General features: G+C 39.6%; 1 protein-coding gene across 3 annotated transcripts in view; it reads right to left on the bottom strand.

The window, feature by feature from the left end:
• LOC149253129 (sister chromatid cohesion protein SCC2-like) overlaps positions 1–15,935 on the bottom strand; it is a 360,249-nt gene that overhangs the window by 266,484 nt on the left and 77,830 nt on the right. For all 3 annotated transcript variants that reach the window (XR_016267058.1, XM_089459872.1, XM_089459873.1), the window contains exon 6: positions 6,047–6,154. Coding sequence is in view for 2 of the 3 variants with exons in the window: in XM_089459872.1 (XP_089315998.1) it covers positions 6,047–6,154 (108 nt within the window). In the remaining variant the exon portion in view is untranslated. The remainder of the gene's footprint in view (positions 1–6,046; positions 6,155–15,935) is intronic.

Here is a 15,935-nt window from a genome sequence, read left to right as displayed (position 1 = left end):
AAGAGCTTACAAATCATGGATAACAAAGTGGGCACTTCATAATGTCAAGCCCTTCTGTAGTGGGCTTTGGCATGTGCTAGTGTCTCCCAGCGCCAAAGGGGGTTAGCCAAGTACCTTATTAGGTGGTTTCAGCGCTTAGAGGGGATATGTCCAATGTACACCCCTCTAATGGGGGTGGCAAGTGATAAATAAGTGAGATGGAACTGGGTATGAGAGGAGCAGCTCTAGGCCACATAGTGTGTCATAGGGGTAGCTAGATAAGGGGAAGCCCACACCTGGGTATTTAATGTATAAGAGGGAGCAGTCATGGTACATGAGGTGGCCCAGCCTTGATTTTTCCACCCTTCTTTATATGCCTCTTTACCTTTTATGAAATTTCTTTGATTAATTACTCGGGTCACAAAGGACAAGAGCATGATGTGTAAGATATAGCAGTGGTACCCCTATAAAGTAGGGCGGTTCACTATCGTCCAAGGGTTGGGACAATCATGGGTTCATGAATGATAAAGGAGGCTTATCTAAGGCCTATGGAACCAGGATGATGACCATGGATGGGGGTAGAGCTCATGTATGGGCTTTTGCCCACCTGCTAATTATTTTTGTCCCAGCCATCTTTTGCATTTTGTGGTACAATTTCCTGTTAAATGTGGCCAATTATGCTTTTTCTTCTTTTTTTTATTGCTTCAACCTCTGGGCGTCATTCTAGACCTGGCCCAAGGTGGGGGCAAGGGGATAGGGAGGCTAGCCCTATGTGGACCCAAAATGGGAATGTGGATCTAGGTGGGAGAAAAGATGATTGGGGGTGTAGTGAGTGCATACGAAGTAATATGTGCGGATAAAGGAGCGGGACCACGCACCCAAAGTCGACGTTTGCCAAGTAGTACTGCCCTAGAACCAAATGGTCAATAAATGAGATCCCATGAGACTAAGATCCAAGGGTAACAACCAAAAGAAATCAAGGAGACAGGATCAGAAACTAAGCCCACTATTTCCGCCAAATCCCCCCATCAATCCATACCCAGAAGTATCCATGATAAGTAAATCCAATACTCAATTACCAAATGACAAGACATACCTTTAGATTTGGGAGGCCCACCTTCAAACATACGATCAATACAGGTGGGTGAGGGACCACATGGCTAGCTCAGGTGGCATAGAAATGGCACAACAAGCTAGTAGGAGGCATCAAGGGGTTGTTGGCTGTCGACTGAGGCTCATCATGGAGAAAAATTTCTCCTGGGGATATCACCCACAAAGTGGTGGGTAACATGGCTGAGTTAAGACTTGAAGTAACGCAAAGTTGAGTTGGGGATAGTGCGAGTTCACTCCCCTTTGGAACTCGCACCTCCATTGAAGACTCACTCTTCTTGATGACATGCATGCACACATGGAGGCTACGGATGCCTCTAGGAGATACGCATGCCTCTTTTGAAACTCGCACCTCTACATTGGGATCATCACTTACTTGGGATCCTCATTTCTTTCTTCGTATCTCCTCCCTCTTTTTCTATGATTCAAAGCTCTTGCTTCTTATGCAAGAGCGTCTTGAAGAGTGTGGAAGATTGGAACACTTGGGGAAGCTCTGCTGCTATTGTATTGCTCCATAACTTTTAATAAAAAAAGGCCTTGGAGGCTACATGGTTTGTTGATCTTTGTGTGGTTACTTGATATCAATTGACGTATAATTGTTTTTATTGCATTGCTTTGAAATTCCATGTTATAATAGGCTTTTCAAGGGTTGTTTTCACTCAATACGAATAGACTCTTCAAAGTTGGTTATTTGAATAGTCTATCTGCTTTCTTACATTTTGGAATTCTAGATTTCATGTGTAGGGAACACCTATCTATTAACATTTTTTCTGGGGAAGGACTTATGTAGTGTTACAGGCACCTCAAGTTGGACAAGCTGATCACTTTGGTTAGTTGCTCCACCCACTTCAACACATAAGAAGCAAATTCTTACCAAGCACCAAATCTAGTCTCCAAGTGCTTTGAACACTCCACTCTCTCCTTCTCTCCTCTCTCCTTTTCTTACATATAAACTATAAAAAAAATTCCTCAAACTCGTTGGTTCATTTCTATGAGATTTTATTGTCAAATCTAACATTTTGAAGGCTAATCTTGTTTCTGTCCTAACAGCAACAAAATCAGCCAAGAAAAGCTAATTAAATTTGGTTTTTCTTCGTTGTTTTAGAGTAGAAATTTCATTTTTTTCCTTCGTATTTCACTAGGAATTTTTTGGGCATTCTCTACTAACAATTGTGGGTGTTCCCAAGTGTCTTTGGGCATCTTTCACCATTTTTGCTTGCAGGTTTTTTGCAGGTCCATGAAAATACAAGAGGAGGTGCTGCCCAATTTTTGTCAAATTGGACCATTCAAGTACCCAGAAGGAGCCTATGACACTCTTCTCGTAAAAAAGGTATTATTATAACTCTTGTAACTTTGAAAACTACTATTTTCCCTTTATTCATAAGGGATACCATAACAATCATTGTAATCTTGAGGGAGCTAGGAGAGTCTTCTAGGCATCCCATTCCCCCACCCAGCAAGGGGCCTCTTGTGTATTTCTCTCATTTTCATGCTGTACTTTTATTTGGTTTAAAATTAACTTTGCACTGCAAAACACACTAGAGTGAATTTATTCTATTTAAGTAGATTAAAATTCTTTATGTTCTAAATTAGATTTCATTTTTGCAAAAGTAACAAACCTCTTGTGAAGGAGCCTATGACACTCCTCTTCGTAAAAAAGGTATTATTATAACTATTATAACTTTGAAAACCACAACTTTCCCTTTATTCATAAGGGATACCCATAACAATCATTGTAATCTTGAGGGAGCTAGGAGAGTCTTCTAGGCATCCCATTCCCCCCTACCCAGCAAGGGGCCTCTTGTGTATTTGTCTCATTTTCATGGTGTACTTTTATTTGGTTTAAAATTAACCTTGCACAGCCAAACACATTAGAGTAAATTTATTTCATTTAAGTAGACTAAAATTCTTTATGTTCTAAATTAGATTTCATTTTTGCAAAAGTAACAAACCTCTCCCCTCCAAGTCTTGTTATGCTCTCAGCCATTGCAAGCAATGCTTGATCCTTGCGCATGATCAGAGAGGACTTGTGTGGCTGGATTATTTTAATTAAGGAAAAACTCTCCTAACCATATCTACTATAAGTTTGGGGGAAAAGAAATTGTTGACTGGTGAAATTAGGAAAGTGAGTTGAGCCTCCTCTTGTTGGATCTCCTTGCAATTGTTGACATGTAAAATCAAAGGAGTACTGATTGAAGCTAAGCTTCATCCCCTGGATCTCCATGTGACCGTCTCAAACCCATTCAAAGGATCAAGGTGAAAGAGGAAACACACATTAGAATAGATTTATTTTCTTGCAATCATGGGTCACATACCCACCTCTCCATCTTGCACTCTCACTAACTAATAAATCCAATTGAAATCAATTTAATAAAATTTACCAAGAGCACTCTCCAAAACATTTCTACAGCATATAGCATTGGGCTACAATTTCATTTGCCAGATTTATTTTCAGGCAACAAACATTTACTTTTGGCATTGTTCTATCTCGCTATTTAATTTTTGTCATTATCTACTTGTCTATCTTTCATATTTATGTTTATGGTTAATGTACTCATGCATAAACTAATTAACTCCTGCATTAATTGCTTGTTTACTATAGCTTAATCAGACTTAGTTGTTTTAGGAACTACCCCATGGCTTCGTTAGGAGTTAGCCTAAACGAAGGAGTCAAGTTTGAGTGATAGCAACTCTATACAAGACTTTCCCCAAAGCCACACTTAGTGGATTAAAGATTTCTTCCATGTAACCTAAAAGGTGTGTATTAGGCAGCATCAGAGCCAAAAACCAAAACATACATAAATACATGTGGTTGTGAATACAACAATTCAGTAAATCTATGCCCAACATATCATCGAATAATAAAACCAAGAGAAAGAAATTTATCTAACTAGATTCGAGGTGATCTATAATCTTTATATCATAAAGTAAATGAAAAAATGAAGTTACATATATAAGGGGCATAATATTCAAATTTTATATCATCGCCAATAGTCGCAATCTTGAATATGCATTACAATATATGAAAATATGTGTATGGAACAATCACAAAACCACTTTGCTCATGACAATTTGCAACTTAGGAACACAATAATTACCCTCTCCAAATTTAAAAGGTTGTTAAGAATTATAGCCCAGACAGAAACTTATACACATGTTCAATATGAAGATGCGGAAAGTAGTTTGAGATATTGTCAAAAAGTATTTTCGAACAATAATACTATTTTTGGAAAAAGAACTATTTTTTGTAATCCACTTTAGTAAAACAACTGAAAGTTTAGTTTTTGGCAATTGAGTCTAAAATTGTATCTCATAAATGACTTGGACTAGGAGTAATCTTAAAAATAGATTTTCCACTAAAGTTATAAAGACTGGACAAGGCTTTCAACACACTTGAGCAGTTAAGCAAGCTGAGCAATAGAGAAGGGGAGAGAGGGGAAATCGAGGAAAGATATGTTTCCAGCAGCATGCAATCCTGTACAACAGTTGCTGTATAGCCATATTGAAGTTCATACATCCGTACATATAGTGTTGTACAGACAGTACCCTGTGGATCCATACAATCATACGGATAGGCTGTTCAGACATTCCTGCAGGTCATACAGCAGTTTTCTATTATTTCTTAATTTTTTCAGCAGGTTGTACAAGCTCAGTTCAGGGTATTTTTAGTATCCATGCAACACCGTTTTTTGGGCAGTGTGTGGAGGTTTCTTTGTAAGTTTTTTCAAAGGAATGAAAAGCTGATCTGAAGGAGCAATTACCTCTATACGTATGAAATGAATTTTCATGCTTCTGCTGTTTAATTTCTAGCTTCTGTGATTGATCCTAAGGCCTAAAATTTAATTTCAACATTAATTAAATTCAGTAATCTACTTGTTTGATTGAGATCATTAGGAAATTAGTCACTTAGGGCTTAAAATTCTCAAAAAGTGGATTTCCTATCAAAAAAAAACTAGCATGGATCCCTACTTATGTGTATACACACAAATACCCTCCAATTTTCACATCCCATGCCACAACAAAATCAGTAATCTTTAAACAGAAACCAATCTCACCACTTCGTTTTTTCGACTACATCCAACCACCCATCCCCAATAAAAAGCTATGCCTCTATGTCCTTGATTCTTGCTCTTATTATTAATGAGTCCCCAAGTTGATTTCCTTCCCTCCCCCTACCTGTTGTTTAGAGCAGCTGATGTATCAAACTAGAGCTCTTCTACTGAAATACTGTTGATGTAAGGGATTTGCCTTGTCACTGAATTCCTAATAGGGGAACTACAACACACAACACTAGTAGTTAAACTGCTAAAATTCAAGGGAAAGTGATATCTCCTCATGGACCGACCCAGTGGTTGGAAAAATGGGATGTTATCCCCTACACCCAGTTTCAAATCCTACAAAGAGACATCTTTGACCCATTGTGATAAGGCTCAAGGAGTAGGCTCCCCCACACTTGTGGAGTCTCGGTTCTTGCTAAGTCATAAATTCCTGGTATATCTGGCTTAGGAGTCGTTGGATACACTCTTGGTGTTATAGTGGCAGCCACTAAGTTTGATCTTGGGCCTCACCCAGATTACTCCAACGAGTAACCGATTCACCATAGTTAAATTAAATAAATTAAAAAATAAATAAATAAATTCAATGGGAAGTGGCATTGACAAAAAGGAATAGACATATTAAACAATTATTATAGTAAGCATACAAGAGGAAACTGAACATTTGACAAGTTAATCTAATTGACTGGTGAAACAAGAAGATAGACAACTATATTATGTGGTACACCCCTATAGCGCGCCACTTTGCACCAGCTATCATTCCAGTAACGACAAAATACCATAAAGCAACAGGGATCTCATTCAAACAACTTTTTGGCCAGGAAAAGGAAAATATCTCTGATCATTTATAAAAGCTTATGAAACCAGATAGGAAATTACATCAGAAAAAGTCAAGTGTTTACCTCTTCCTTGTACACTTGCTTTGGCATGTTGGGTTGAGTCATCGCTGTCAGAGAGAGCTGAGCTGCTTCTAATGCAGACATGATAGATAGGTAGTTGTTGGACTCAACCTGTAATTGGATGACTGTTATCTCTTAACCTAAAATTGCTAGAAATAAGCATGCATATAAGAGTTGTTTAGAGGACAAACAATCAATAAAACAAAAAGTTTGTTCCAGTATGGTTTTCCAACTTCAGTAAACTCAACTTGGTATAAAGTTATAAACAGAAATAGAACAAAAGATGAATAAAAGATATATGAAAGGCAGTATGAATAAAAGATATCAAGCGTAGAAGTTCAATGATATCCGCAACCCATAGCATATCTAATGGCACTGCCGCAAAACATAAACATGGATCATACCAAGCAGAGAATGGCATCACAAAAACAATCCAGTCAAGTTCTCTTTCTAGAACCGACCATCGATTAACTCTGTCCTGTAAGTCCATGTAAGAAAAGGTTGTCACTTCCAACACCAGACTCTAGCATGGGATTAGCATTGACTAGTTTGAAATAAAGTTGAAATAGAGGATCAAATTAATCATATATTCATATCACAATAATATCCAGTCATTCATAAATAAATAAAATCTGATGGATAAAATTTCCATTTGCAGACTTCATGGCTGTTTCTCTCATTTTTCAGTCTGGCTCTTTCCATCAATTAAAATTCACATCAGAGAGTGATTTATTGTTTAGATCTCTGATATTCATGCAAACATGAGCTGGCACCATTCCTCTCATTATATAATTTCTATAAATGAAAAGGGAAAGCACAAGAACAATCAAAGCTCCAAAAACTCTGAAATTCAACAGAATCTAGCTTTCATAACCTTATGACACTTCGATCTCTCCAGATATTTTGAATTAATTTGGCAGACCCAATTGAGTCAATCAATGTTTTTAAAACCGGAACCAGTGACCGGACCAGGTCCACCTAATGAACTGGCTTACCGACCAGAACCAGTCGAACCGTGACTGGTTAGGTCTAAACGAAACGGTTTTAGAAAAATACATTAAATAATTAATTATTAATGAAACAAAACTATTTTTAAGATTTAAAACCATGATTCCAAGCCAAGCCAATAGAGACAAAATATGCAAAGTTTGCTCATTTATATACCATGTAAAGGTGAATATATCAAAATGGCACCGAGTGCAATACATATCATCAACAAAATAGTAAAATACATAAGCAATTAGGCTCTAAATGGCCTATAAAGTCCAAAAATAATGCCGCAAGCTATGAGGCCATTGGCCTACTACAAGTCTACAGTGTACACATGATCAATCATCAAGTTCATCACCACTACTAGACACAGGATCATCATCTGGTTCAGAGTCTGAAGATGCCTCAGCCTGATCTGCAACTTGTGATGTGCGCATCGCTATTGATCTGTCTTATGTGTGTTGTTGTGAGAGTTGAATCATTTAGTCGTTCTTATGTGTCTTGTTGCGTGAGTTGAATCTTTCAGTCGTTATGATGTTTGCGACATGTCGCTTTCATTTACAACTTATCATGATAAGCCCTTTTCCTTGTTGCAATTTACTTGATATTGAAGTTTTACTTTCTTGTGAGGTTGAGATTTTTTGAAAGTTTAAGTAGCTTGCAAAATGCAACATTTGCAAATTCTTTTCCTTTTGCTCCCTATCATAAGGATTGGAGTTTTCAATCTTTCATTTACATGTGATCTGATGCACATTATTGAAAGTTCCAAACTTGTTTCTTTTGCTTTGTGGCTCTTATGGTCTTATTGCACCTTTATTGATACCCAAAGGTACATCATTGTGCAATGTGTTGCGGTAACTTTCAACTTCAAACTTTCAAACTTTGTACCATAGGTTGATACAAAAAATCAAAAGATAGAGGCAGTTGATCAAATGACACAGGCTTAAAAGGTTCAAAGTCTAAGATATTTTCACCTTGTCATAAGTATTAAAATGTTAAAAGCTTTGATGATGCATGCCATATTACAAAGATGGAATGTTACCAAAAATTAGTGAATGTTGTTGGGACTAGCAAGTTCTAAGTTTAAGTGACATGAAAAGTGTCACAATGAGAGTAACTTTCGAGGAGGTGTGTCAAAGCTTGAAAACTTCAACAAAAGACTTGAGGTGAAGATAAAAGAGGGACTAGTAGATGGAAAATTAAGGCTTAGCAACACTCCACAAATTTCACAAGCCATAAGCTCAATGCCAAAAAGGCTTTAAACAACACAAGCTAAAGATCTAAAGTGAAACAAGGAGCTTGTAGGTAAAATGTAGTTGTTTCAAGATGTAGGTGGACTTTAAGTGGCAATGGACGTTGATTCCAACTCAAGCTTGTTTCATTTGAGTGACAACCTCTACTAGCTGCACATCTTGAAAGTTTGAAGTTAGTTGAACCAACCTAGCTTATTCATATAAACATTATATAGTAACCGGCTAGTTTAGGATGGAACCGGCCATTTTGACTACAAATGCAGTAGTGAGCGTTTTTTATTATGCTGCAGCAGTGAAAATCTAAGTACAATCTGGATGCCTGAAATTGACAATCCACAGCAAGAAAAATCTGGGCAAAATTATTGAAGGGAATTTACCCTTCCTCCACAAGCAATCCCGGCACAACTTGCCTACAGAAAACTCGGCCTCCTAAAGCTTCTGCGTCACCCTCTACGCTGGACTGTGCAGTCACTATGACGTCCAGCCTCTGACTGGTCTCTGATGAAGTCGTTCTGCCTTCTATTGCTAAGAAATTCGTCTCTTCAGCCTTCTGGATCCTCTACCCGACCTGAGAATGATTTTCTCTCCAGCAAATCGAATTTCCCTCTCTAAAGCTACTGCGCAGAGCTCTACACTACCTCACTGGGATAACTCGGCCCTCTTGCTGCTGCCTCTCCGGATCTGGAAAACTTCCTTTGGATCACTATCCCTGCCCCACTCATTGCTTCGATCTCCAGCTCTTTCTGGCGACTAACTGTTGCTACTCTGGATATCGATCAGCCAAGGAATTGAACTGCTCAAGTTTTTCTCCAACTGTCCATTGACTTCTGATAATCCACTGTTGGAGCTCCTACACTTAATCAATGGCTAGGATCATCTTGGAATCGATTTGTGTGGGTTTCTAGATGATTCTCACCTTGACTTAAATAATACTGATTAATTAACCAATTTCCCTAAGTTTAGACTTAGGAATTCCCAGAAACGATTTATGGGTCTTGAAGATCTCATGTATTCTAGCCTCTCCACAAAATTTTGTGGCTAGAACACATCTGATGCTACAAAATCTAATGCTCCCTCTTAGCGAGGAATGTGTTCTAGTGTTGCACACCCTGCCACAACGCTATGTCTTTGTATCATCTCCTGTCGCACTATTGATGTCTGGTTGTTGTTGCCCACCAACCACTACGCAACTCTAATGCTGCATTTGTGTTGCTGCTGACACTGCCATACTGCTTCCAACACTGCATTTGCACTGCAACTCCCTCTCATCTGTTGTTGCTGCAACTGCAACATCTGCAACTGAAAAGCATCTAAAATACTAAATCAATTGTGTTCAGTATGATGCATCTATCTCGTAAGTCTCTAACTTCTACTAGCCTCTACACTGTCTCTCAAGAATCTGCGCTACTGCTGACTCTACATTGTGCATCTGCACTACTGCCAACATTGCATTGTGCTCCTTAGCATATGGCTGCTACTAGTCTCTGCAACTATCACTCGGTCTCTGATTGCATCAACTGCCACTGATCCATCCTGCTACTGATCATCGTGGGCCCGGTAGCCAAGTAATGATCCATGAGGTGGACTCCTCAAGGACCTTGCCCAATCTTTGTAGCTCTCTGGGGCTACAACTCCAAGTCACCCCACCTCACTCCTAGAAGTATATGGGCAATCATAGCGATGTCTTCCTCCAACCTGGAGGACAGCCTATCTATCTCTGCATGTGTTGCGGACTGGACCTGCTTCTCCTCCTTGTCCTTCTTTTTGAGAAGACACTCGGTACTATAGTGGACAAACTCACCACACCTGAAACACTTGACTTTAGATAGGTTCTTCTTCTTCTTTCTTTGCTCCCCTTGCCCCTGACTGGGACCCTTAGATGCGAGGGCCACATTTTCCTCCTCCTTCACCACCTCTTGTCCATTGGTACTGTTGCCACTAATAGAGCTCTTCAACAAAGCTCGTCTCAACTCCTCCTGCTGCAAATTGACCCACATTTTGTCCCATCTTGGTAGTGTGTCTCTGCCCAAAATGCTTTGGACGAAGACATGCCAATCCTCAGAGACATTGTTGAGTGTCAATCGCACTAGCTCTGAAGGTTGAGGGATTGCCCGAACAACTGACAGTTGGTCTCGAACCTCCTGAATCCTGATAAGGAAGGGATCTATGCCTTCCCCCTTCTGCATCTAGATGCATCTCAGTTTCTCCTTAATCTTTTGCTCCTTGGAAGTTCCCCGGTATAACGTGGAGAGAGAATCCCACATATGTTTGGCAGTATCTTTGCCAGCTATATGTGAGACTATATGATCCCTGACTCCATCCAACTTCCAAGACAAACCGCTTCACCCACACCATCTCCTTCTTGTATCCTTTCTACTGATCTTCATCCTGGGGAACTGCCACTATATTATCAATGTAGGCTTTCAGGCCATATTCATCTAGAAGGAAGGACATCCTATCCTTCCAGATGACATAGTTGGAAGCTCCATCCAACCTATTTTGATCTCTAAGCTTGACAATGGCCATCTTTGAAAATGTCGAAAAATCCCTCTTTCCCTGTGTTCGACTGCTACTCTGCTACTAGCTCTAAAGGATGAGGCGTTGCCCCAACAACTGATAGCTGGTCTCGGACCTCTTGAATCCTAATAAGGAAGGGATCTATGCCCTCCCCCTTTTGCATCTAGATGCATCTCATTTTCTCCTCAAGCAACATCTTTTGCTGCTCGGAAGTTCCCTGGTATAACATGGAGAGAGAATCCCGCATATGTTTGGCAGTATCTTTGCCAGCTATATGTGAGACTATATGATCCCTGACTCCATCCAGGATCAACCGCTTTGCCCATGCCATCTCCTTCTTGTATTTTTTCTACTGATCTGCATCCTGGGGAACTACCACTACATTATAAATGTAGGCTTTCAGGCCATATTCATCTAGAAGGAAGGACATCCTAGCCTTCCAAATGACATAGTTGGAAGCTCCATCCAACCTATCCTAATCTCTAAGCCTGGCAATGGCCATCTCTGAAAATGTCGAAAAATCTCTCTTTCCTTGTGCTCAGCTGCTACTCGCACTCCCTTCTAAAATGTGTGATCCTGCAAGTTGCAACTGAAAATTCGAACTTTTGAGACTCGAAGTTCCCTGAGGAAAATTTTCCCTCCTATGTGTGTGCTTTTCCCTTCCACCTGACTCAGATTCCACTTCTGTGACCTGCAGCAAAACCCTTTGCGTCCAACCAGAAATCTGCTCAGCGAAAATTTGAGCTACAGTTGCCCCCTCTAACAACTGGAATCACCATCCTGGGAACCTCGACTTTTCTGCTAACCTGCAACCAAAAATCGAGTTGTTGCCCCCAACAACTCGGCCTGCCTGTGAAGGATCTGTTTTGCCTCTAGGAATTTCAGCCTGCTGCTCCTTCTGAGCAGCGAAATTCCTCCTCCGCTTCTAAGCTTCATGGTCTATGTTGCACGAAACTTCAAAGAACCCAGCGTTTTGGGCTATACCCATACCTGAAACTCCGAAACTTGACCGAAACTCGACCAAAACTCGATCATCTTGTAATCATCTATTAGAGTTAATATAGACTTGTTTTTCCTTTTAAATTGTCACCTATGGGTCTTATTCCCTTTTTTCTTGCAAGATAATGTGTTATTCATTTATTTATTTATTTATATATATATATGACATTTCGGTTGACGTTTCAGCTAATGTTTCCATTTTTGGGAGGTGACGTTTCTAAACGTACCTATTTTGGAAACTCCGAAACATTTCGGTGTTTCGTGCAACTTAGTTCCCGGTTGATCACTCATGCTCTGATACCATGTGAAAATTCCACAACTGAATCCTATTGCAACAACTCGTATTATTTCTCCTAATTGTTAATTAATTTAACAATTTATCTGCTATTGCAAATATCGAAACAAACACACTGCAACCTTCACAAATAAAACATTGTGGAAAAATAATGCGCTGGAAACTAAGAAATGCTAGCACACACACATAAAATATGAGACAATTATTTTTGGACAAATGTCCCTGAAAAAACCCAACTTGGGAAAACCGATGCAGCAATGAGACTTTTTATTTTTATGCAACAATGAAAATTTGAGTACAATCTGGATGCCTGAAACTGGCAATCCACAGCAAGAAAAATATGGGCAATTTTATTGAAGGGAAATTACCGTTCCTCCACAAGCAATCCCGGCACAACTTGCCTACAGAAAACTTGGCCTCCTGAAACTTTTGCGTCACCCTCTATGCTGGACTGCGCAGTCACTATAATGTCTAGCCTCTGACTAGTCCCTAATGAAGTCGTTCTTCCTTCTGCTATTGAGAAATTCGTCTCTCCGGCCCTCTGGATCCTTTGTCCGGCGTCTAGATCTGAGAACGATTATCTCCAGCAAATCGAACTACCCTCTCTAAAGTTATTGCGCAAAGCTCTATGCTGCCTCACTGGGATAACTCGGCCCTGTTATTGTTGCCTCTCCGAATCAAGAAAACTTCCTCTAAATCATTGTCCCTGCCCCTCACTCACTGCTTCGATCTCTAGCTCTTTCCGGCAAACGACTGTTGCTACTCTGCAAATCGATCTCCCAAGAAATTGAACTGCTCAAGTGTTTTCTCCAAGTGCCCATAGACTTCCTCTTATAATCCAATGTTGGAACTCCAACGGCTAAGATTAAAACTTAATCGATGGCTAGGACCATCTTGGAATCAATCCGTGTGAGTTTCTAAATGATTCTCACCTTGATTTAATTAATACTGATTAATTAACTAATTTTCCTAAGTTTAGACTTAGGAAACATTAAAAAATTGGTTAATAATCTAATTAAGTCACTTCTAGGTGGAATTTCTAGAAACAATTTCTGGGTCTTGGAGATCTCATGTATTCTAGCCTCTCCACCAAATTTTGTGGCTATAACACATCTGATGCTACAAAAAGCAACAGTCACTGTACTAGATCCTTGTGATTGTCCCTGTTGTTGGACCAAAGGAGCTTCTACTGGCTCACTCTGACCACCTTTTAGCATCTCACAAGACTTCTTGAAGGCTTTGTCCTCCATGAACTTTATGTCCCATCTCACTACGATTTTTTTGCTGCTAGGAACATAAATTTTGTATGCCTTTGAGGATTTGCTATACCCAACGAGGAACCCCTTCTCTGCAGTTTGATCTAATTTGGTGCACTTCTCATCTGGCACATGGCAGTAGGTTATGATGTCAAAGATCCTGAAGTGACTTACCTCAGGCTTCTTTCCTAAGGAGGCCTCTTCTGGCATTATCTTCCCCAATGCCCTATAAGGAGTCTGTTCTTAATGTACATCGTTGTGGTACATGCTTATGCCCTTAGAAACCTAGGCAAATCCTAGTCATATAACATTGTTTTTGCAGCCCCAACTATAGATGTGTTCCTCTGATCCGCTACCCCATTCTACTGTGGATTGTATGGAGTTGTCCACTCCGTTCTATTGCCTTCCTTCACACAGAAATTTGTGAAGTCTTTATCTAATCTTCTTCCTTGTCGCATTCTCCACCAAAGCCTTAAACTCCTTGAAGCGATCGAAGACCTCATCCTTAGTCTTCAAGAAGTAGATCCAGGTTTTCCTGGAATGGTCATTAATAAAGGTGACGAAATACTCAGCCCCACTGAGAGCTCTAGTGGAGATAGCGCCACAAATGTTTGAATGTATTAGTCCCAACACGCCATCTACTTTGTTGTCACTTCTTGGAAATGTTGCCTTAGCATATTTCCCAAGCACGCACCCTCTACACACATCATCGTGTTCTGTGCCAAGTTCTAGAACACCTGTCACTGTCTCCCTGAGCATTCTAAGTGCTCCATGGTGTAAATGTCACATTCTCCTATGCCATAGCTCGTTCAGGTCTTTCCCCCTGGTATTATCGTTGCCTATCAGTACCATTGGAGAATCGAACTACAACTTGTTGCTTCGAAATCCAATATGTTTCACCCTCTTCCAGCTCGAGTGTTTAACAAACACCATATTCCCTACAAAGTGGACACGTATCCCTTATCCTGTATCCTATAAGTAGGATATTTAAATCAGGTTCATACCCAATCCCAACACATGCAGTACATTTGTAGCACTAGTACTTACTCCTGACTCCCTCTGAAAATCAATGGAACCTCTCCCTACTGAAGTGCACTTGGTCCTATTTCCCATCGTGATCTGGAAGTCCATCTACTCTTCTTTGTAGCTAGAGAAATATTCTCTAACCCCTGTCATGTGAGTTGACACTCCACTATCAATGTGCCAAACACCCTGTGAAGTTGAGCTATTTAAGCAAGTAAATTTGTCCTCCAACCTAGAAGACAATTTTGAAGCCCCTAAATATCAAATTTTTCCATGGCCATACTGGAGATTTCTGGAGAATTTACTGAAGACATCTTGAGTATAAATCTATGTTATTTCTCTTCCACCCGGCACTAAATTTGCTCTAGCAAACTGCGGCAAACCCTCTGTAACCTTGATTCTTGCTCTTATTATTAATGAGTCCCCAACTTGATCTCCCTCCCTCCCCCTGCCTGTTGTTTAGAGCAGTTGAAGTATCAAACTAGAGCTCTTCTACTGAACTATTGTTGATGCAAGGGATTTGCCTTGCAACTAAAATCCTAATAAGGGAACTACAACACACAAGACTAGTAGTTAAACCGCTAAAATTCAAGGGGAAGTGATATCTCCTCATGGGACGACCGAGCAGTTGGAAAAATGGGATGTTATCCCCTCCACCCAGTTTCAAATCCTACAAAGGGGCATCTTTGACCCGTTCTAATAAGGCTCAGGGAGTAGGCTCCTCCGCACTTATGGAGTCTCAGTGGCCAACTTGGATCTTAATGAACCAATGTTAGAGCCTATCACTTTTGATGATGATATAGAGCGGTGGTGGTAGTGATGTCAATGTTGATGTTGAAGACATGGGGGACTATTGACAGTCACAACTAATGAGCTATGAGATTCTTCCATCTTGATCTACAATTCTACTATCTACCTGGTTTTGTATTTTTTCCATTAGCATTCCCACCTATAGTAGCAATGACTCGATGAGTTAGTATCTATGTAATGCATTTTGATTTTGACAACTTAATAAGAAACATGTAATTTATAGTTTTAATTTCTTGTGTGTTTGTCAATTCATTGTGATTGATGTAGTGGTAAGTGCTAGTTGTATTATTGGTGATTGTATGTAGAATGTATGAATGAATTTCTATCATCATGTAAATGTTTTACTTTCTAAATTGAATGCTTGTCTATATTTCATTTTTTGTGTGTAATTCACTAATTTTGAATATTTTTTTTAATATATATATATATATATATATGTTACATAACATGTCCTTTGTGTCATGTTTTGGGGGACCTCGTGCATGTGTTAGATACTAGTATTTTTTGTCCTCTATGTCTCGTGTCATCGTGTCAAGTGACTTAGCATAAAATAGTAAGACACTGTTAAAATTGGCAACTAGGGCCAAACTCCATGTGGGTCACCTCATTTATGGCAGCTGATATTTTTGCTAGATTCCTCTTGTCGAGAGGTGTAGGATTGATCTAAAGATCATCTGATTCCGACAACTATTTATGGAGATATGAATTTATTTGTATTTACTTGACAAATTGTCAAGGTCAGCCAGCAA

The sequence above is a fragment of the Pinus tabuliformis genome, chromosome 7 (genome assembly GCF_031772625.1).
Source record: "Pinus tabuliformis cultivar Carrire ecotype Pingquan chromosome 7, CPIR1, whole genome shotgun sequence".
Taxonomy (NCBI): Eukaryota; Viridiplantae; Streptophyta; class Pinopsida; order Pinales; family Pinaceae; genus Pinus; species Pinus tabuliformis.
Note: the sequence above shows the minus strand (reverse complement) of the source record. Positions and strands in the feature narration are given on the sequence as shown.